This window comes from Cinclus cinclus, chromosome 19 (genome assembly GCF_963662255.1).
Source record: "Cinclus cinclus chromosome 19, bCinCin1.1, whole genome shotgun sequence".
NCBI classification, from domain to species: Eukaryota; Metazoa; Chordata; class Aves; order Passeriformes; family Cinclidae; genus Cinclus; species Cinclus cinclus.
This window is the reverse complement of record NC_085064.1, coordinates 5,171,795-5,192,430: the sequence shown is the minus strand read 5'-3', so window position 1 is coordinate 5,192,430 and position 20,636 is coordinate 5,171,795. Positions and strand designations below refer to the sequence as shown.

The following is a 20,636-nucleotide window of genomic DNA, read 5'->3' as shown; positions in this document are numbered from 1 at the left end:
GCATCCCCTGGCTGCCGCTCTGCCAGGGCTCGGCGTGTGCCGAGAGCCATCGGTGAGCCTGGCTGTGCCCAGGGCTGTGCTCCGTGGTGGCTGCAGACAGCCCGGGTCACACAGAGCCCGTGACAGTGGGTGCTGGGTTGCAGTGCCTCCAAACATCGAACCCAGCACGGTGGATCTGGCCATCCCTGAGAACAGCATGGCATCCCTGGAATGCCTGGCCTCGGGGCTGCCTGCTCCCGGTGAGTCAATCCTGTCCCTCAGCCCTTGTTGGTGAATCCCTGGGGTTTTCCCTGGATGAGGGGGGCAAGAAGCATCGCTCCTCTCAGCTCAGCTCTCTGCCTCCATCCAGACATCACCTGGTACAAGGGACATGAGCAGCTCTGGGCTAGAGCAGGACTGACCCTGTCCAGGGATGGGAAGCTCCTGGAGATCCCACGTGCCCGACTCTCTGATGCCGGCAGCTACCGTTGTGTGGCCTCCAACGTGGCCGGTGTGGCTGAGCTCTGGTACAGCCTGCTGGTCACTGGTGAGTGCAGCTGTGATTTCCTGTCAGATGGGGGCTTCTCCCCTGGAATACCTCGTGTGGGTGTGGGATCAGTTGGGTTGCCCCAGCCCTCAGGATACATCCCTGGAAGATGGCTCTAGCAGACCCCTGTCCTCTGCTCCATTTGCAGTTCCAGTAATGCCATCCCCTGTGTACAACCCAAATGGCCCCATGGCCCCATGGATGGTTATTGCCAGGTCCTCATTCTGGGGTCACCTACCCACCAAGTCCCTTTTGCACCCCGTGTCCTGGTGACATTTCTGTCCCCCTGGACTCAGTGGTAACTCCTGGGCTGCTGCCAAGACAGACACTGGATGCTTTTTCTCACTTGATCCAAGCATCCCCGCAGCTTCCCAGACTACTCAGCATGTCCACAGCACCGGGGCCTGAGCCAGGCTCTGGCTTTCTCAGGGATGCTCTAGGCCAGTTGGTGGAAGTCCTTGCAGGCAGGTGGCCAGGGAGTGGAGAAGATCCAGTTCTCCTGCTCTGGGCTTGTTCCTGCAGTCTCTTCCCAGGGAAATGTTTGCACGTCTGCCGTCCTGGCTCGGGTGGATTGTTTGGGTTCTGCTGTTTTTGTTTTTCAAGGGTTTCTGGGTGTTGGAGCTTTTCTTCTCCAAGCTGATATCCCTCATGGGAAGGAGTTACCATTTTCTAGCCAGCTGTATTTATGAGCAGCTGAGAATATCATCTGATAATGGAAAGAGTTGGGTAACCTTCTCAGTGAGCAGGGCTGCCTAATAAGGCTGTGTCTGGCCAAGCTGACCTTGGCCTGCTTGTAGGATGCTTGGTCATCCTCTGCTGTTGGCCACGTGCAATTAAAAGCATCCCTCGCTCGGCTAGAGAGACAAGACTGCTGTTTCCACATGAAGCCAGGGCAGGGGACTGTCACTGGGTTTTTGTGGCACCCAGCAGGATGGAGCTCCAGGGAGGAGCTGCCCTTCTCCTCTTGTCCAGTGCCATCAATGAGCTGCTCCTCTCACCCCTGCAGTGCCTCCATCCTTCTCCTCGCCAGAGCCCGTGGCCATGTCCGTGCTAGAGGGACAATCTGTCCAGCTGGCTTGCGAGTGCCATGGGATCCCCCTGCCCTCCCTGAGCTGGTGGAAGGACGGTAGGGCCCTGTTCCTCAGCTTTGTGTCTCCCCACATGGGTTGACCCAGATGTTGGTCTCCTTGGAGCAAGGAGTGTTTTTTATTGAGCAATATCCAACTTCTGGGTGGGAATTTGTCCTGCTGGGAGCCTGAGGGGAAACTGCTTGTCTCCTTCCCCGGGCAGGTGAGCCCCTCTCCACCCAGGCAGGGAGCCCAAAGCTGGTGTCCCCAGGAGGGAACATGATGTACATGGAGAAGGTCCAGCTTCTGGACCACGGGACATACATCTGCGAGTGCAGGAATGCTGCTGGCAGCAGCAGCAAGGAGCATCACCTGGAGGTGCACGGTGAGCATGGGGCACCAGAGACCTGTGGGAGTGGGTGGAGGTGCTGTGACTTCTCTCCATGCAAGGTCCAGCTGGACCTAAAAGCCATTGCCTGGTGCCTTGGGTATTTTGGAAGGGATGCTGCTACCTGGGTCAGCTTTGCCCCTCCACATGTGCACAGCTGAGGGAATAGCTGCACATCCCCTCCACCCTGTGTCCCTCTGCCCACAGCACTGCCAAGGGTCCAGGGCAGCAACAATGCCCTGAGGAAGGTTTCTGTCATCGAGGGTGGCGAGACAGTTCTGGAGTGCGAGGCCATGGGGACACCAGCACCGTGGGTGACGTGGGTGAAGGACGGGCAGCCCGTGGCTGCTGGGGATGGGCTCCTGCTTACAGAGCAAGGGAGGCGGCTGCACATCCCCAGGGCAGAGGTGGCCCATGCAGGACACTACACTTGCCTGGTCACCAACGGAGAGGGGCAGGAGCAGAGGGAGTTTGATGTTGTGGTGCATGGTAAGGATGTGGGATTGGGCTGCTGACTGGGGGTGGTGTGGATGCAAGCAGGATGAGGAGGGTGTTGTTGTGGAGTAACTTGATGTGGAGTAGATGTTGGACAATCCAGCACGTAGCAAGTCTCAGGTCAGCAGGGTTATGCTTCAGGAATAGCTGTAGAACTGTGTCCATCAGACAGGAGTTTCTTTCCAGAGCCATCACAGCAGATCATCTCACATAAAGTAAGTCCTCTACTACCCAAGGACTTGGGGAAACCTCATGGGTCAAGATCACTTGAGTTTTAAAAGGTCTGAGGTAGCTCAGGCTCTGTGGCCATCCCAGTGTGACAGCTGTAAGTCTCAGGTGTGCAGGTAAGTGGTACATACTTGCTGTGGCTCACCTGTCCCATAACACCTTTAAAGACATCATCTCTTGGTGATGCTAAAGTTCCTTCTGGGTTCATGTCCTAAAGCTGTTCAAAGCAAGGTGGGGAAAAAACAATTTCACCCAGTTCTCCCCTCTTTGCTTCGCTCCTTTGATGTCCATTTGCTTTGCAAATGGATGTCTATCTTTTTCTGCATCCCCAGTTCCTCCTGAGTTCATTCGAGGATCAGGCCTGACAACCAATGTCAGCGTTTCCCTGCAAGGATCCCTGACACTGACCTGTGAGGCCACTGGCATTCCCCAGCCCACCATCACCTGGTTCTGGGATGGCTCTCCTGTCACACCCAGCGAGCACACACACTTGCTTTCAGGTCAGAGGTCTGGGTGCTGTGAGAGATGAGCACTTTGGGAGCAGGTTTTGCCCCAACACTGATGAGTTCAATCTCATGGTGGAGCTACAGCCCCACAGGAAGGATGTGCTGGTACCTGGATCAGGGCCTTGAGACCTCTCTGCTCTGCTTCCAGGGGGCTGGCTGCTGAGGCTCACCCGTGCACGAGCCCAGGATGGTGGTCACTATTCCTGCCTGGCCAGTAACGTAGCTGGGGAGGCCAGGAGACATTTCTATGTGGAGGTCCTAGGTAAGGAAGGGTCTTCTGTCTGCTGCAGGATTCCTGGTGGGTTTTCAGAGCTCCACCCTTGCAGGAACAGACATGAGTTCAGACTGGACATGCTGGGTGTGCTGGAGTCCTTAGGATGTGAGCTCAGAGGCCAAGCTGGCCAGCTGCTGAAGTCCCTGGGGGCTTGTGTTCCTAGTTCCTCCCCACATTGAGAACACGGGTGAAGAACACACCTTCAAAGTACCTGAGGGTCACCCTGTCACCTGGTCCTGCCTGGCTTCAGGTGAGCATCAAGTGGGGAAAGGAGGTGGCATGAGCAAGAGGGAGATGGGGCTCAGGGACAGACCTGAGTCTCACTTTGGGGTGTGGAGCAGGGGGATGGCTCCAGTCAGAGACATGGAAACAGCTGAAATCGGCTGCAGAGCTCTTTTGGGATGGTTCCTGGATTTGCAGTTGTGCTGTCCGGGAAGCGCTGGGGAGGGGACGCCCACATGGCGAGCCTGTTCCACAACATAAGCTCCAATCTTTCCCAAATGGAGCTAAAATTCCTCTAATCACATTACTCCTTTAGTGATGGGAATAATTAATCACCTCCCACTCAGAACAGTTCTTTCTTCTTGCTGGCTCATCCAGCGGCTTCTAAAATCCTGATCCAGATCATGATAATTCTGATTTGGGATGATGTCCCTACTTTCCAGAAAAGCTCTGACAGTGGCCCCAGCCAGGCTGCGCTCACACATGGAACAACTTCACACAAAGGCCAAAATCTGCTTTCCATCCCTCACAGGCAACCCACAACCTAAGATAACCTGGCTGAAAGACAACCACCCTCTCCCTGGGACCTTTTCCATCTCCCCTGATGGCTCCTTGTTCCACATCCCTCAAGCCTCCCTGGCTCATGCTGGTCGCTACTCCTGTGTGGCCTCCAGCTCTGTGGCAAATCAGACCAAGCACTACATGCTGGATGTTTTGGGTATGAGACGCCTTTGGATGGAGGCAGGGTCTCAGGTGTGAGCAGACTTAGTGAGTTTTAATGGCCTGCCCCAGGCAGGTGGGGAGGATCCCTTATCCTGCAACCAAAGCATGGCGTGGACCTGCCCCAAAGTCCTTGTGAGGCCTCTTGGAGGAGCAGAAAGCACCTGTTTAGTGCAGGATCCATCTGTGATGGTGGCTTGTGGGAAGGGAGGGTGTGTCTTATGGATCTCTGTGTTTTTGGAGGGCAGCAGGACAGGGCAGAGTCTGAAGTTGGCACGTGCTCTGTCAAGTCCAACTCCCTGAACTTGGATCATGCTGTCTGGTGGGGTTGATGAAGCACTGCGAAGCCTGAGTGTGTACAGTGTTGATCTAACACACAGCCACGTCTCTGCAGCCAGTCCCACCTTGGCTCGAGATGATGCTGCTGCAGAAGTAGTGACAGTGATCATCAACAACCCCATCTCCCTGGTCTGCGAGGCTCTCCCGTACCCATCTCCCAACATCACCTGGCTCAAGGATGAGGTTCCTCTCAAAGCATCCAGGAATGTCCTCCTGCTTCCTGGTACTGTGCTGCTGTCCACTGCTCTGCATGACTGTGGTGGCTCCTTGCTGTGTATGCCTTGGGGAGTGGGAGCAGGGCCTTTTCTTGGCCTGGCTGGTGTCCAGCACAGTGGGATGGTGAGAAGTCATCATCCTGCAGGACCTGAGGGCTCAGGCCATCAGCTGGATGGTGCTCTTCCAAGTGCTGCATCCTCTGATAATAACTACAGCCTCCTCAGTGCTGGTTTTTATAAGCCTGGGACTAGGCTCTAGAGGAGCATAAAGCCCACTCCAGCCAGGCTTGCAGGTGCTCAGCAGGTCCCTTGAGATGCCTTCAGGTGCTGCATGGGGAGAGAGAGCTGTGGCTGTGAGCAGCAACCCTCTCAGGAAACCCCCTTTGCCCAGGTGGCCACGGGCTGCAGATCCTGAATGCCCAAGAGGAGGACACAGGCACCTACAGCTGCATTGTGGCCAACGAAGATGGGGAGGCTGTGAAGAACTATGCTGTGAAGGTCCTGGGTGAGGGAGCTCCCCATGTCCCTCCTAATTCTTGCAGTGACCCCACCACTGGAACTGGGCCAGCGCTGCTTCCTTTTGCTTCACTTTGTCTTTTCCCCACCAGTTCCTCCTTGGATTGCCAGAGAGGATCCTTTGGGGGAATTTGCAGTGAAAGAGGTGAAAACCAAGGTCAACAGCACAGTGGTGCTGGAGTGTGAGACCTGGGCTGTGCCTGAGCCGACCATCCGGTGGTACAAGGACAAGCAGGTGAGGTCCCAGCTGTGACCAGGGAGGAGCTGCTGGGTTTGGGGACTGTGCCAGCTGAATGGAGTGGGGAGACACCCTTTATATGGCTGGCTGGGCTCTGCCCCACTCCTGTGTGTGTAATCCTCCTCCTGCCCTTCTCTTTCTTCCCTTCAGCTTCTGGCAAGCTCTGAACGCCTCCAGATCCTCAGTGAGGGGCAGGTGCTCCAGATCCAACCAGCTGGTGTCTCTGACTCGGGGCACTACACCTGCGTGGCCACCAATGCTGTGGGTGAAGATGACAGGGACTTCATTGTGCAGGTCCAAGGTGAGGCCTGGGCAGAGGGCCAGCACCCAGAGCAGGGGGTTTCTCAGCAAGAGCAGGGGTTCTCAGGAGTCACTTGTGGGAGCAGGAAAAAAGTTTTAGCCTTCTGGAAAACAATGTCTCAGCTCCAGTGAGGGCAGATGCTGTGGATGCAGCTGGGGGTCAACGTTCCTGCTCCCCACTGCTGACCACAGCCTGTCCCCGCAGTGCCCCCCGTCTTCCAGCAGCAAACAAGCCCCAAAGAAGCCCTTGAGATCTTCTATCGGGAAGAAGACCAGGATGGGGAGGTGACAGAGCATCGACAGGCTGTCCTTGGCCAGCCCACCGCCCTGTACTGCGACACCAGTGCCATCCCACCCCCCCAGCTCACCTGGTACAAGGATGGGGAGCCCCTCTCCCCTGGCCTGGGGGTGCTGATGCTGCAAGGTAATGGGTGTGAACCCCCACTGTGGGCTTGGGGGTGGTCCTGCAGCCTTGTTGGGAGCATCCATAGCATGGAGAAAGTCGGATCCTGTCCCCTTCCTGCTGCCAACACACACAGCACCTGTGGGACCTCTGAGTCACTGGGGCTGCACAGGGCTCTGTGCAGGGCAGGGCTGGGGGACGATATCCCACAGACCCTTCCCTGTGCCCTGCCCCAGCCCTGTCCCATGTCACAGGGGGCCGGGTGCTGCAGCTGCAGGCGGTGCAGGAGGGGGACAGGGGCAGGTACACCTGTGAGGCGACCAACACTGCAGGACGGGACCGCCTGCACTACGAGCTGGAGGTGCTGAGTGAGTACAGGGACAGGGGACACTGGATTGAGGCACGTGGCAGCCCCATAACCACCTGCTTCCAGCTGCCCCGGCCATCCGTGGTGGCACAGAGGACCTGGTGGAGGAGGTGACAGCCACAATCAATGACACTGTCCGCTTTGAGTGTGAAGCTACTGGGCACCCAGAGCCCACAGTGTTCTGGCTCTGGAATGATCTCCCCATAGAGGCTGGCCCACGGCACCAGCTCCTGGAGGGTGGCACTGTCCTGCAGGTTGGTGTTCCCCTGAGCAGGTGGCTGTTCTGGGGAGAGACACAGGAGACATTGGATGGAGGGGATGGGGCATCCTTTCCTCACAAAGGAGGCTGCCCTGGTCTCACCAAGGTCCCCATGGGAGCCCCAGCATCTCCCCAGCTCAGAGCAGCCGTCCGTGGTGCTCCCCCTCTGTAGGTGGCACTGGTGGAGGCAGGTGACACCGGGAGATACACGTGCATGGCTGAGAACCCAGCCGGGTCAGCCGAGAAGCACTTTTCCCTCGCTGTGCAGGGTAAGGCATCTCCCCTTCCCTGGGTCACTGATTTACTCCCCTCCTCCTCCTCTACCAACTGGAGTTCCCTGTGGCTCTGGAGCTGCATGGCTGCCTCTGTCCCCTTGTGCTGGTCACACTGGCCCTGTGTGAGGGGGTTGAGGTGCCACATGCTCCGAGCAGGTGAGAGCCTCAGTGTGTGTTTCCTCCTGGGGAGGCATCAACCTCTACAGTGATGGCTCCCCTTTGGTGTTGTTTTTTGGGTGCACTGGAGCAGAAGCTCCCTGGAGTGTGGGTACAGACCCTGAAAACATCAATGGCATTGTCAATGGCAGCATCTCACTGGTGTGTGACATCCAGTCCCACCCAGCTACAGACATCATCTGGTACAAGGATGGCCACATTCTGCATCCTGGTGAGGAGGTGATCATCACCCGAGGTATGTTGGGATGAGGCAGGGTGATTGCCTGTGCTCCAGCTCTTGGCAGCGAGCTCTGGGTCCCCTAATCCCCCTTTTTCGGATGCCAGTGTGGGTCTGGAGCTCAGCCTTTGGATTGTATGATACACTAATGACACACTGCTGAGTGATCCCCTCTGGAGAGGACCAAGGGCTGCATCCTGCAGAACTGCATGCTGCTGCTTGCTGGGAGCTCAGTGTCCTTTCCTGTGGGGCACAGCAAGGCTTTGGGCTTCCAAGATGAGACTTCCATGGCCAGACTCTTTTTGCACGGAGCTTGGCTGGGTGCTGGGGGATTAGTCAGCTTGCTGTCATGGTGGCCCAGACCTGGTCCTGCTCCAGGCTGTCCTGATTCCCTACTCTCCACTCCTTCCAGGCTCTCGGGTGCTGCAGCTCCCTCACCTGCAGCTTTCCAGCTCAGGCACATACACGTGTGTGGCACTGAACATGGCCAGCCAGGATGAGAAGAGCTTCACCCTCACTATCCATGGTAAGTGGTGAGGGCTCAGCTGGGAGCTCTTTCTGCTGGGCACACACTGAGGAGCTGACAGCGAAGCCCGCTCTGTCTCACACCCCCTGTCCCTGCTCATCCTCCTCAGAACACCCAGGCATCCAGGACCCGCAGCAGGAGACACTTGAAGCTGACGTAGGGACACCCCTGGTCCTGACCTGCCAAGTCACTGGTGTGGCCGTGCCCACTGTCACCTGGCTGAAGGACGGGCGCCCGCTGGGTGTGTGTGCAGGAGAACACTGTGCCAGGCTGCCACCACCAGCCTGACTGCTGATCCCCTCCAAGCAGTCCTGCCTCAGTTTCCCAACTTCTAATCCTGCTGCAAGAGACCCTCAGGGCAGCACAGGGAGGGGACAAAGCATGAAGGGGCTGGCCTTTTCCCTGCATGCTTTTAGGAAACATCAGGTTCATTCCTGAGGCTCGAAGCAATGGGATGTGGGCACAAGATGTGATGGAGGGATATGTGGGGGGTGAGCTCTCTGGATCCAGCCCTTGGGGTGCTTGCTGGGACAGGGGTTTGCCCCCAAACCAGTGGCTCTCTTCTCCTGTAAAGATCCAACAGTGAACTCTCTAAAAACCCTGCTTTGCTTTAACAGTTACCCCAAACCTGGGTCCCGGGGTGGGAAGGGGGAAAGACAACAATAATCTCAGTGGAGGAGCACAGCTCAGCCCCCTTCACCCTGTCTCTTCGCAGAGGTGAGCCCAGAGCAGGGTCTGGTGGCTGGGGGAGCCCAGCTCCAGCTCAGCCCCCTCCAGCCCTTCCACCAGGGCCTATACACCTGCCTGGCACAGGGCCCGGGGGCAGAGACACGCAAGGATTTCATGGTGCTGGTGCGAGGTAGGGCTTCCCCGAGGCAGCCTGATCCCTGTGCGCTCTGCCTCAGAGGTGAGCCTTCCTCCCCCTCCTCTTCCTCAGCCTCCCTCTCTCCTCGGTGCAGTGCCCCCCCAGATCAGCAGTGCAGGGCACCCCAGTGAGCGCAGCGTGTTGGAGGGCAGCAGGGTGAGGCTGGAGTGCCGGGCAGAGGGACAGCCCACCCCCCACATCTCCTGGCTGAAGGACGGGCAGCCCCTGGGGCTGCAGCCCCACTCACACGCCCGGTGAGTCTGGGGAGGGGGGACATCCCAGGGGCTCAGTGTCCCCTCGTGCAAAATTCCTGGGCAGGACAGGTTGAGCTGGGCTGCCTCTTCCTGTTGCTCAGTCTAGGATGCACTCATCCCAGCTCTTTGCTGAGGGAGAATATCATCCTGGGGTAAACCTTGGAGTCTGGGATGGTCACTGTCACCTTGGCAGGGTCCCAGTTGATGCCCTGACCTTGCAGTGTGCCCCGGAGTCCTCATCCTTGGCTGTAAACTGAGCACAGAGCCCTTCTGCCCCACCGGCACGTTGGGGATGTGCACGCGGCTCACTGTCCCCTCCTCCCCACGCAGGGTGTCCCCCGATGGCAGCACCCTGCTCCTCGAGGGGCTGCGAGCTGCCGACTCCGGAGCTTACACGTGCCTGGCCCGGAACAGCCTGGGCGAGGACACGCGGCTGCACACGCTGAACGTGCTGGGTGAGCAGGGCTGGACCCGCGGGGCAGCGCCGGGGCCGCCTCCCACCCCCGACAGCCCCAGCAGCCCCTCTGTCCCCTCGCCTAGTCCCCCCCACCATCGAGAGAGGCGCCGATGACTCGGAGATGGTCCGTGGTGTCCTGTCCGCTGTGCTGACGCTGGAGTGCTGGGCACGGGGGTCCCCTCCTCTGCATGTGAGCTGGCTGAAGGATGGGCTGCCCCTCCGCCTGTCCCCTCATGTCACCCTGCTCTCGGCCGGGCACGTCCTCCGGTAAGAAGTGACCCTGGAGCAATGGTCAGCCACAGGCTGTGGGGCTGGTAGCCAGGTTTGCACGAGGGCTGCACCCTGACGTGGCTGAGTGTCGCCTTGGGGAGCAGGGGGTGACCCGGAGCTGACATCTCCTCCCCATCCCGTGGGTTAGGATCTCCCAGGCACAGCTCTCCGATGCCGGGCGCTACACCTGCGTTGTCTCCAGCCGGGCAGGAGTGGCCGATCGCAGCTTCGTACTGCAGATACAGGGTACAGGGCAGGGGCTGGGGAGGGCAGAGCAGGGGGCACCCGGGCACTGGTTTTGTCGGCAGAGCACACGTGGTGCATTGCAGCCCATTCCCGAGATGGGCTTGGAAAGGATGAAGCAAGACAAGACCAGCCTGAGAGCAGTCTCAGAGCATCCTGCAGGAGGGCTGAGCCACCTCTGGCTGCTCACAGGACGCCAGGGAGTTGCCAAACTCATCTGTGTCTGGGGACCCGACTTTTCTTCCCAGTGCCCCCTGTCCTGGAGAGCCCCGAAGGCAGTGAGGAGCAGATGGTGGCCGAGGGCTCCGATGTCACGTTCACCTGCAAAGCCACCGGGTCCCCAGCACCGTCAGTGACCTGGTTGAAGAATGGAGAGCCCCTGGGGCAGCAGAGTGACCAGGTGCCTGGTGGCCCACAGCTGAGCCTGGTTGCCGTGGCACCGGCGGATGCAGGCATTTACTCATGCCTGGTAGTGAATGAAGTGGGAGAGGTCAGCAAAGCTTTCCACCTCGTGGTGATGGGTATGTGTCATCCCTCTGGGATTTGGGAAAGGCAGCTTAGCCAATTTTTTTTGACCAATGAGGGGATGAGCTCTCCTGCCTTGCTGTGTGCCTTGCAGAGCCACCCTGTGTCGAGGCTGCATCCCATCTCACTGAGATATCCATCACTGTGGGCACCCCTCTAGAGCTGACGTGTGTGGTGACGGGTGTTCCCAAACCCACTGTCACCTGGGAAAAGGATGGGAGGCTGCTAGCAGGGCCCTCGCTTGTGTTGGGGAATGAGAGCACCCTCCACATTGAGAGCACTGAGGTAGGAGTGCTCTCTTTTTTCTCACTATCTGGCTATTCTTTTTGTGGCTCAGTTTTTACCTCTCCTGGCTGTGCAGGTGGCTGATGCTGGCTTGTACACCTGCCTGGCCACTAGCCCTGCAGGGGAGGACAGCAGGAGCTTCCATGTCAGCATCCAAGGTAGTGTGACCCCAGCAGTGCAGGAGGAGGGGGCTAGCAGTGGGGCCTTCAGGATGGTCCAAGCCTTCGGGGCACAGAGAACCAGAACATCCTTTTTTGGGATTTGTATGGACTCAAAAAGAGAGATCTGGAGCATGGTGATGGTCCTGCAGAGCGGGGACTCATGCATGACTTATGGGGACAGGGATGGGGGTGTCCAACCCATGTGGCACACGATGACACCCCTGGGCCATGTCCCACAGCTCCTCCCAGCATTGCCAGCAGCGGGGAGATCCCCATCATCACGGCTGTGGCAGGGGGGCAGCTCCTCCTGGAGTGCCCAGAGGCTGCTGAGCTGCACCCCAACATCGAGTGGCACCGGGAGGGCTCCCTGCTGCAGGTACCTGTGACGGGACCAGGGAGGTCACGGGCAGGGACTGGGATGCACCAGCACCATCCTGCTGCTGGGAGTGGTGCTGGGTGGCTGCTGATGGGGGTCCCGCGGGTTTTAGGAGGATGCCCGCAGGCAGGTCCTGGCTCAGGGGCGTTTCCTGCAGCTCCGGGCGGTGGCCGCGACAGACGGCGGCGAGTACAGCTGCAGGGCCACCAGCCCGGCCGGGGACACCGGCCCCCGCGTCCGGGTGCAGCTTCACGGTGAGTGCTGCCCTGCCCTGCCCTGAGTGCCGGCTCCTTCCCGGTTAAATCCAGGATGTGGGATATTATAGGGTGTCTTATGGTCAGGTGATGGGATGGCAGGGCTGGCACCCTGCACCCCTGAGCTTGATTCCCCACTCTCGGTGGTGGCTCTGGGTGCTGCCGCAGTGGCCCCGGAGATCCAGGCAGGCCCCGAGGAGGTGAAGGTGCTGCTGAACACCTCGGCCGTGCTGCCGTGCCGGGCAGAGGGGTGGCCGGTGCCCCGGGTGACGTGGCGGAAGGATGGGCAGCTCCTGCCCCTGCCCGGCAGTGACAGGTATGAGGTTCTGCGGGTTGGTGGCACCAAGAGTGGCACTCAGATCATGCCACCCTTCACAGCAAAGGTGATTTAATGTGCTGTTCACCTTGTGAAGAGCTGTGCTCTGTCCTCACACCAGCTCAGTGGGCAAGAGCTGCATGTGGCTGCAACGGCACTTGTCACCTCCCCAACCCCTGCTCCCTGTGTGATTCAGCCTGGCCGTGCAGAGCCCCCCACAAGGTTCACTTGCTTTCCCTCCTCAGGCTGCAGCTCCTGCCTGGAGGCTCCCTGCAAATTGACCCCGTCCAGGTCCAGGATTTGGGCCATTACCTCTGCATGGCATCCAGCCCTGCTGGCTCTGACCTGCGAGGCCTGGACCTCCACGTCCTGGGTAAGTGGCAGAGCCAGGTGGATCCCTCCTGCAACCCACCGCTGCTGGGCTGCTCTCACCAGTGCAATGATGTGCTACTGTCCTCTGCTCATCACTGCCATGTCCTCCCACAGTCCCTCCTACCATCACGCCTGGGCCCTCCAACCTCACCCTGCTGGCCCAGCAGCCGGCCACACTGAGCTGTGATGCCTGGGGGTCCCCTGAGCCCCACATTAGGTGGGAGAAGGATGGTCGTCCCTTGAACCCGCTCTTCCCACGTGGCACCTACAGGTACCTGCAGCACCCACCACCTTGTACACCAAAGGGTTCCCTGTAGGGTTTGCCCCTCCTGCTGCCCCCAAGGGACAGGGATGACCCTGATGTGTGTTCTGCCCACACAGTTTGCAGTCCTTAGGGTCACTGCTCATCTCCAACCCTGGGCCCCGGGACGAGGGGAGGTTTGAGTGCATCGCCACCAACTCTGCTGGAGAGGCACGGAAGGTCTTCCTTGTGTCTGTCCATGGTGAGCTCCTGGGGGTCTTGCTGAGAGTGGCTTTCCCAGGATGTGTCACCACCTCGGGTGTGATGTGGATGTGCTTCAGCCCCGCATAGGGGGTTGGATTCCCACTCAGAAATGGGCTTTGGGTTGGACAAGAGGGGAAGAGAAATACTCGTACCCATATGAACAGGGGCAGAATCCTCTTCAACATTTGCCATACAGCCCTGCTCACCTCCCTCCCTCCTTTCTCCAGTGCCCCCCACCATCGCTGATGACCTTACAGATGTGGTTGTCACCCGGCTGTCCCCCGCAATCCTCACCTGCTACGCCTCGGGTGTGCCCCCACCCACGGTGTCCTGGAGCAAGGAGGGGGCTCAGCTGGGCAGCAGAGGAGGAGGCTACCGTGTCCTGCCCAGAGGTACAGCACAGCCCCGGTGGGCACAGGGGTCCCTGCCAACCCTCCTGCCTGCACCTCCCCTCTGCTTGCTGTTTTCCAGGAGCCCTGGAGATCAGGCAGGCGCTGCCTGCACACTCCGGCCGCTATACCTGCACAGCTCGGAGCACCGCGGGCACAGCCCGGAAGCACATCTGGCTCACAGTGCATGGTACACACGGCTCCAGGGTCCTGCTGCTGGAGGTCCTGTGCCCTCTTCCTATGGTAGCACTTCCCTGCCCTTCACAGAGCCCCCTGCCTTGAAGCCTCTGCCTGGCATGGTGATGGTGATGGTGAACACCAGCGCAGTGCTGTCCTGTGAGGCCACAGGCGTCCCTCGGCCAGAGGTCACCTGGCAAAAGGATGGTGTTGGCATCACTGGAGGTGAGCAGGAGTGTGCTGGAGGCTGGCAGAGCCTGCATTATCTGCCAGCCTTTACCTACAGGGAGATTTAGGTGCTAGGGCTTTGTAGGTGTCCTGGCAGGTGTGGGGTGTCACTGTGCGTGGGTCTTCCTGGCTGCCCGCTGCTGTCCTAGGTGGGTGTGGTGGCTGCTGGAGCTGTTCCATGGAGGCTCCTTGGGAAGAGGCGCTTCTGTGGGGGAAGCCGTGCCTGCACATCATCCATCTTTGCCTTGGCTCAGCTGCCCCATCCTTTCCTTTCTGTCAGGGTCTGGGGTGAAGGTGCTCCCCAGCGGGCAGCTGCGTCTCCTCCGAGCAGCCCCAGAGGATGCAGGCACCTACCTGTGCATGGCTCGCAACCCCTCAGGCACTGCTGCGGGGAGGACCAGGCTCATTGTGCAAGGTACAGCAGCGATCAGAGCCCCAGTGCTCACCAGTCTGCTCAGCCCCCTCCCCAGCGCTTCACAGCACAACCTGGCTACCAAGCTGTGAGCAAATCCCTGTCCTTCTGCTCCATCCAGTGCCTCCCATCATTGCTGCTGGCCCACTGGAGCTGGTGGTCCTGGAGGGGCTGGAGGTGCTGCTGCCCTGTGCTGCCCGTGGTGTCCCTGAGCCTCGCGTGTCCTGGAGCCGGGAGGGAGCCCTGGTGCAGGGTGGGAAGGCCACTGTCCTGCCCTCTGGGGAGCTGCTGCTCCGGGATGTCCAGGTGAGCATTGTCCCCTAGGGCCGCTAGGAGGTTGGAGTGCTGAGGAGCAAGTGTCTGCTGCTGCTGAGGAGCATTTGGCTGACTGTGAATATATCTGGCAGAGAGAGAGCCCTATGCAGTCCTGTGGCCCAGGCTGGAGGGTTGGGGTAGTGCGAGACTGCAACGTGGGCTGGAAAAGGTGGCTCTGTCTAAACAGTGACGTTTTAGGTGCACAAGAGCCAGCAGAGCTGTATCTCAGTGAGCCAGGGCTGCAGCTGGAGCCCAGACTCAAGATGAGTGATGACCTCTCATCCTCATACAGGAAGGGGATGCCGGCAGCTACTCCTGCACCGCGGTGAACTCTGCTGGGAGGGCCGTTCGCCGGCTCTCCCTCTCCATCCACACCCTGCCCACCTTCACCCACCTGCCCACAGACATCACCCTGAGCCGGGGCGAGAGGCTGGAGCTGGTGTGTGCCGCAGTGGGCAGCCCCCAGCCCCGCGTCTCCTGGATGGCCAACGGGCAACTCATCGCTGGTACCTGGGCAGGGGCAGAGGATGCTTAACTTGGTGTCCTGGTGTCACCCTTGTCCCACATTTCAGGGCCCCCTGGGTGCCAGCACGTCTGGCTGGGTGGGGTTGTAGCCGGCTGATCACCAAACACCCTTTTTGGGGGGTTTGCATCCCGCAGATGGCGCGTCGGGGCACAGCGGGCGGAGCATCCTGCGGCGGGAGGCAGCCGCACCCTCGGACAGCGGCACCTACATCTGCCACGCCGAGAACAGCGCCGGGGCCATCAGGGCCACTGTCTTGGTCTCTGTCAGAGGTAAGTGCTGGCACAGAAACTGGGGTGCCCGGCCATCCCTCCTCCTCTGCCACACCTTTTCATTTCCCAGAGGCGCCCGTGATACAGGGGGATGCCAGCATCTACCAGGTGGAGCACTCTGGAGGTGATGCCCTTCTCGACTGCCATGCTCAGGGGAACCCTGAGCCCCTCATCCGCTGGAGCAAGGACGGGGTGCCGGTGGTGGCCCATGGGCGGCTGCAGCAGCTGCAGAATGGCTCCCTGGCCATCCGTGCTGTGGGGGTGAGCAGGGCCTGGGGTGTGCTGGCACATTTCGGGGTGCTTTCCTGGCAAAGCAAAGCACTGTGCTGATACTGTTTGTCCTGCTAGAGCACCGATGTGGGGCAGTACCAGTGTGTGGCAGAGAATGATGCAGGGACAGCAGCAAAAGCTGTCACCCTGGTTCTGGAGAGTGAGTGCTGGCCCCTTTGCACCCTTCTTTTAAGGGACTGCAAACCTATCACCTCTCAGCCCCTTCAACTGCCCCTGATCCTGGGGAATGCTGCATCACTACCTGCATCCCTTTCCCTGCCCAGGTGCCCCTGTGGTGACAGTGACACCAGCAGAGGTGAGGGTCCCTGCTGGGCAGCAGGTGCTGCTGCACTGTGTCGTGTCAGGGGAGCCCACCCCCTCCGTGGAGTGGCAGCGGGATGGGGACCCACTGCCCGAGGGTCCCCGTGCTCGTGTTCTGCCCAATGCCACCCTGTTCCTGCCCTCTGTCACCCACCATGATGCCGGCAGTTACTCCTGCCTCGCCCGCAATGCCCTGGGCTCTGCTGTCGCCCACACCTCCCTGGGTGTCCAAGGTGGGTGTCTGCCCTGGCCCTGGGGGCTTTGGCTGGCTCGGGGGGCTGGGGCTGCCTGTAGTGCTGGGCTAAGAGCTCCAGTGTGGTGGCTTGGAGTAATATTGTCTTGCCCTGTGATTCATACCCTGCTTTGCCCTCTCCTCTCTCCCACTGCTCAGCTGAAGGCCTGAGCCCAAACAGACCCTCTCCCGAGTAGCCATTGTGTGCCAGCCCTCACTTGTCTCTCCTCAGCCTTCCTGCCTTAGTTGTCCATTATTAAATTCCTGTCTCCCAGGGGTTCTGCTAAATGCACAGACACATCCTTTCCTGCTGCCCCTCGGGAGCAGAGAGCCAGGCTGGAGGAAGTGCCAGGTGCCCTATGTGCCCTTGTGCCCTATGTGGCTGGTGGCATTTCACTGCCAGGCATGCTGGAGAAGTAAATAAAAGCTTGGGGCTATGCCAGGACCTTGAGGCTGATGGAGAGCAGGGTTTGTGGGTGTCAGTGCCTGTTGGTGTGACAAGGCACAGGGCCACACTCACAACATCCCTTGTCAACATGGCTCTGTGCCTGGAGCCATGGGGTCTCTGGGGACTGTGCTGCAGCCAGGTAGGGACACTGCCTGCCTTGCTCTGGCTGCCTTCACCTCCAGAAAACAAGATTTTTTTGACTTGCAAACTAGTGAGAAGGGAGTCAGGCAAGCACCCTGCTCTCCCACGGGAGTGCAGTCCCAGTGCTGCAGCCTGACCCCATCCCACTTGCCCCAGGGGAGCCGCACCAGGTGCGGGGCAGCCTGGTTGGTGTCATCAATGGCCACGAGCTCGGTGTCTCCACCCTTGATGCCAGTGTGCTGGGTGACTCTCCATCCAGCACCACCACCCTCCGGAGCAACATTGGGAGCATTCCACCTGCCATAGGTGGGTAGACATTTCTACCCTCACCCTTGTGAGAGTTTTGATCTCTGTCAGATGGAAATCTTGGGGGAGAGGCTTTTATTTCTTTTTTTCCCCAAAATCAAATCATTTCCCGCCCCCCCCAGACCTTCCACTTTGGGCAAGGAGGGAAGGGACAGCCTGAATGCCATCCATGGTGCCACCCTTCCTTTTCCATTCCCAGGGCCACTGATGCGGGTGCTGGTGACCATCATTGCCCCCATTTACTGGTCCTTGGCACATGCCAGCGGGGCCCAGAGTGGCTTCCTGCTCACACAGGGCACCTTCCAGCACGAGTCACTGCTGCAGTTTGCCACAGGTGAGGGGTCTCTGACAGGAGAGCCTGGTCAGCTCCTGGTGAAGCTCAGACTCCATCTCCCCCATGCACCATTCCTGATCTGGGAATGGAGCTGTGTGTGGGGGTGCTGTGGGGTGCTGCTCACTGTTCCCCCCTGGCAGGGGAGCTCCTGCGGGTCACCCACTTAGCTCGGGGTGCGGATGGCGCTGGCGCTCTGCGGCTGGACAGTGTCATCAGCGGCTCTGTGCCGGAGATCTTTGGCGATGCCACGGTGCTGCTGCAGGTGCTGGCACTCCCCATTGTCCCCATAAGACTGTGATTCCCATGCTGGGAGCACGGGGGGTCTATGGCCTGACCCCCATCCCTGCCTCTCCCCAGGACTTCAGCGAGCGCTACGTGCGGACGGGTGTGGGGCAGCTCTCCGGGGGCTCGGTGCAGAGGTTCCTGTGGGATGGACGCCTCATCCATGCCCACTGTAATCACACCATTGTGTTCGACCCCCCCGTGGGGCCACAGCCCCCCCGGGTGCAGCACCTCCAGGCCAGAACCATCACAGCCTCCTATGACCCAGCCACACAGCAGCTGCGCTTCCAGCTCCGTGCCTCGCTTGATGCAGGTAACCAGGGGAGTCCCCAGGATGGGGATGGATATCTATTGTCAGTTCTGGATGCCTGTGAGGGTGTGAAGGCCATCTCCCTACAGTGACATGTCACGTCTTATTCTCTCTGCTCAATCCACAGGGGCTGATAGAGACCAGTGCCCAGTGGGATTCATCCCAGACTCTGGGCAGCTGTACTGCATTGGTATGGACCCTTCCTGAAGAGGCATGAGGATGGCAAGGGGAAACTGGTGCCACTTCCCTGCACCCTCAACCCTGTCCTCTCCCTGCTCCCCAGATGTGGATGAATGCACAGAGGGATCCCATGTCTGTCGCTACAACCAGATTTGCCAGAACACCGCCGGGTCCTACCGCTGCTCCTGCCCTCCCGGCTACCGCACGCTGGGCACTGGCTGGCCGTGCCTGGGTACGAGCTGGGCTCTTATGGTCATCCCCCTGCCCTGTTCCAGCCTCAGTTTACCCCCATCCAGCTTCAGCTCCCCACCTCTTTCCTCCCCCAGATGTCAATGAGTGCCTGCATTTTCCACCACGGTGTGCCTTTGAGTGCCGCAACCTGCGGGGCTCCTACGAGTGCTTGTGCCCCGTTGGCAAGACCCTGCTGCCGGGTGGACAGTGTGGGATGGAGGGAGGGGACACAACGAGCAGCGTGCCCCAGGACACTCCCCTGCGCTGGCAGGGGCCGAGCAGCCGCCCACTGGGACGATCATTCTACACTCAGCTCGCCCTGCGCCGTGTGGCGAAGGATGCAGGGATGGGTGCCCTGGGCCCCCCCTGCCCCACAGGCTACATCAGGAGGAATGGCACCTGCACTGGTGAGTGTGCACTGGGGTAGGGTGTTGAAGGGAGTTCAGAGACTGCTTCGTCCACAAAAGGGACCTCGTGTCCTCCTTGCTGCCCTGTCCACCACTTTGTGTGGTCTTTGTTGTGCTGGGAAGGGGAGTTGAGAGTCAGGCTGGCCCAAGGCAGTGGCACCAGAGGGCACTGATCCTTTCCCTCTTGCCTTCATCCCTCTTGTCCCACAGATCTCGATGAGTGTCAGACACTGAACCAGTGCCAGCACGAGTGCAGGAACACCCTGGGCAGCTACCGCTGCCTCTGCCCCACTGGCTATCGGCTGCTGCCCAACGAGAAGACCTGCCACGGTCAGTGCAGGGGTGCCAGGGGGGTGCAGCCTCCCCATGGTGCCCTGGGTGCCATCTTTCTGGGGCTGCAGTTCTTCCTCCTTTCTCGGGACAGTTGTTCCCAGACTCAGCACTCCGCAGTCTGAGTGCTTATGTCTCACTGCTGCAGCGTCCAGGCAGATGTGGGAGGGTGGGGGAGCTGAGGGTGGAATCCCCATCTCACCCCATCACCCCCAGATCTGTCCCGACTCTCCCTGCAGATGTGGATGAGTGTGTGGAAGGCACAATCCAGTGTGGCTCGAGCCAGATGTGCTTCAACACCCGCGGAGGTGCCCGGTGCATGGACGTGCCGTGCCCAGCTGGGTACCGGAGAGGCTCCAGCCCAGGGTGAGCCGTGCTGTGGGGCTGGAAGTGCCCATCCCTCTCTTCTCATCTCACCATGACCCCGAGTGTCCTGTCTGCTTTCTGGCACCCACCACATCCCACACTCCCCATCTCTCTCGCAGGCTGTGCGTGGGTCGCTGCCCCCCGTTCTGCAGCCTGGCCGGCCCCCCCACACTGCAGTACCAGGTGCTCCCCCTGCCCCTGGGCATCGCTGCCCGCCGGGACGTGGTGCACCTCACCCGGGCCACCTCCCTGCGCCACTGGCCCGTCTTCAGGCTGCTGGAGCAGGACCCCGACAGCCCCTTCGCCCTCCGCACCGAGCGGGGCCAGGGCATCATCTCCACCCTGCGGCCGCTGCGGGAGCCCGGCACCCACCGGCTCAAGGTGCAGGCGCTGGTCCCAGACGGGCAGCGAGCACCCAACATCTTCCTCCTCCTCATCTCTGTCTCCCCCTACCCCTACTGACACAGCCCAGGGACAGGAGGGGACGCAGGGTCATTTTTCCTCCTGTCCCTCCCCACCCCATCGGTGGGGCACGTGGCTCAGGGAGTGCCGAGCTTGTACCTCTTCTGTCCCTCCCAGACGCCCCATCACCTCTCAGCTGTGTTCCTTTCACCCAGCACCGGACCCTGACTCAGCAGGAGAGTCAGGATCCCGGGAGGGGATAAGATGTCCCACCAACCTCTTGCAATCAGGTCCCAGATCCCAGAACAAACACAGCTCTGGATGCCCTTGGCCACTATCAGTCCCCAAATGTGGGGGGTGGGAAGATGAACTAGGTGACAGTGGTCAGCAAGGGTCCCACCAAGGTGCAGGGAGGGATTCCCTGGGCTAGGGAGGGTGTGGGGCACCCCAGCATTAACCAAGCATTAAATCAAAATAGTATTTTTGTTTGTAGTTTTTGTTTGTGTTTTTTTTTAATGCACTTGGTTTCTGTGCACTCTTATTGATTTATGAAGGTGTTTTGTGGCTAAATATTAGCTGTGCCTGAAGAAGGCAGCTTCCTTCAGTGTGTGGGAGAATT

At 59.8% G+C, this 20,636-nt stretch overlaps 1 protein-coding gene across 1 annotated transcript in view; it reads left to right on the top strand.

Annotated features, from left to right (window-relative positions):
• Positions 1–20,077, top strand: part of HMCN2 (hemicentin 2) — a 32,025-nt gene extending 11,948 nt beyond the window's left edge. Inside the window, exons 26-79 of the mRNA XM_062505473.1 lie at positions 144–239; positions 350–526; positions 1,533–1,652; positions 1,817–1,978; positions 2,189–2,470; positions 3,037–3,204; positions 3,359–3,472; positions 3,648–3,734; positions 4,239–4,424; positions 4,821–4,988; positions 5,372–5,485; positions 5,589–5,731; positions 5,885–6,035; positions 6,240–6,458; positions 6,692–6,805; positions 6,871–7,058; positions 7,236–7,332; positions 7,589–7,750; positions 8,145–8,258; positions 8,368–8,499; positions 8,974–9,117; positions 9,218–9,377; positions 9,708–9,832; positions 9,918–10,101; positions 10,253–10,350; positions 10,596–10,868; positions 10,967–11,157; positions 11,234–11,315; positions 11,558–11,694; positions 11,807–11,948; positions 12,117–12,264; positions 12,510–12,637; positions 12,751–12,907; positions 13,018–13,139; positions 13,369–13,533; positions 13,613–13,720; positions 13,798–13,932; positions 14,216–14,350; positions 14,469–14,653; positions 14,955–15,168; positions 15,323–15,457; positions 15,528–15,718; positions 15,806–15,887; positions 16,012–16,281; positions 17,026–17,175; positions 17,375–17,509; positions 17,650–17,771; positions 17,867–18,104; positions 18,229–18,291; positions 18,385–18,513; positions 18,608–18,919; positions 19,130–19,249; positions 19,489–19,615; positions 19,735–20,077. Coding sequence (XP_062361457.1) covers positions 144–239; positions 350–526; positions 1,533–1,652; positions 1,817–1,978; positions 2,189–2,470; positions 3,037–3,204; positions 3,359–3,472; positions 3,648–3,734; positions 4,239–4,424; positions 4,821–4,988; positions 5,372–5,485; positions 5,589–5,731; positions 5,885–6,035; positions 6,240–6,458; positions 6,692–6,805; positions 6,871–7,058; positions 7,236–7,332; positions 7,589–7,750; positions 8,145–8,258; positions 8,368–8,499; positions 8,974–9,117; positions 9,218–9,377; positions 9,708–9,832; positions 9,918–10,101; positions 10,253–10,350; positions 10,596–10,868; positions 10,967–11,157; positions 11,234–11,315; positions 11,558–11,694; positions 11,807–11,948; positions 12,117–12,264; positions 12,510–12,637; positions 12,751–12,907; positions 13,018–13,139; positions 13,369–13,533; positions 13,613–13,720; positions 13,798–13,932; positions 14,216–14,350; positions 14,469–14,653; positions 14,955–15,168; positions 15,323–15,457; positions 15,528–15,718; positions 15,806–15,887; positions 16,012–16,281; positions 17,026–17,175; positions 17,375–17,509; positions 17,650–17,771; positions 17,867–18,104; positions 18,229–18,291; positions 18,385–18,513; positions 18,608–18,919; positions 19,130–19,249; positions 19,489–19,615; positions 19,735–20,077 — 8,444 coding nt within the window. The remainder of the gene's footprint in view (positions 1–143; positions 240–349; positions 527–1,532; positions 1,653–1,816; positions 1,979–2,188; positions 2,471–3,036; positions 3,205–3,358; positions 3,473–3,647; positions 3,735–4,238; positions 4,425–4,820; positions 4,989–5,371; positions 5,486–5,588; positions 5,732–5,884; positions 6,036–6,239; positions 6,459–6,691; positions 6,806–6,870; positions 7,059–7,235; positions 7,333–7,588; positions 7,751–8,144; positions 8,259–8,367; positions 8,500–8,973; positions 9,118–9,217; positions 9,378–9,707; positions 9,833–9,917; positions 10,102–10,252; positions 10,351–10,595; positions 10,869–10,966; positions 11,158–11,233; positions 11,316–11,557; positions 11,695–11,806; positions 11,949–12,116; positions 12,265–12,509; positions 12,638–12,750; positions 12,908–13,017; positions 13,140–13,368; positions 13,534–13,612; positions 13,721–13,797; positions 13,933–14,215; positions 14,351–14,468; positions 14,654–14,954; positions 15,169–15,322; positions 15,458–15,527; positions 15,719–15,805; positions 15,888–16,011; positions 16,282–17,025; positions 17,176–17,374; positions 17,510–17,649; positions 17,772–17,866; positions 18,105–18,228; positions 18,292–18,384; positions 18,514–18,607; positions 18,920–19,129; positions 19,250–19,488; positions 19,616–19,734) is intronic.
• Positions 20,078–20,636: the final 559 nt, after the last annotated feature.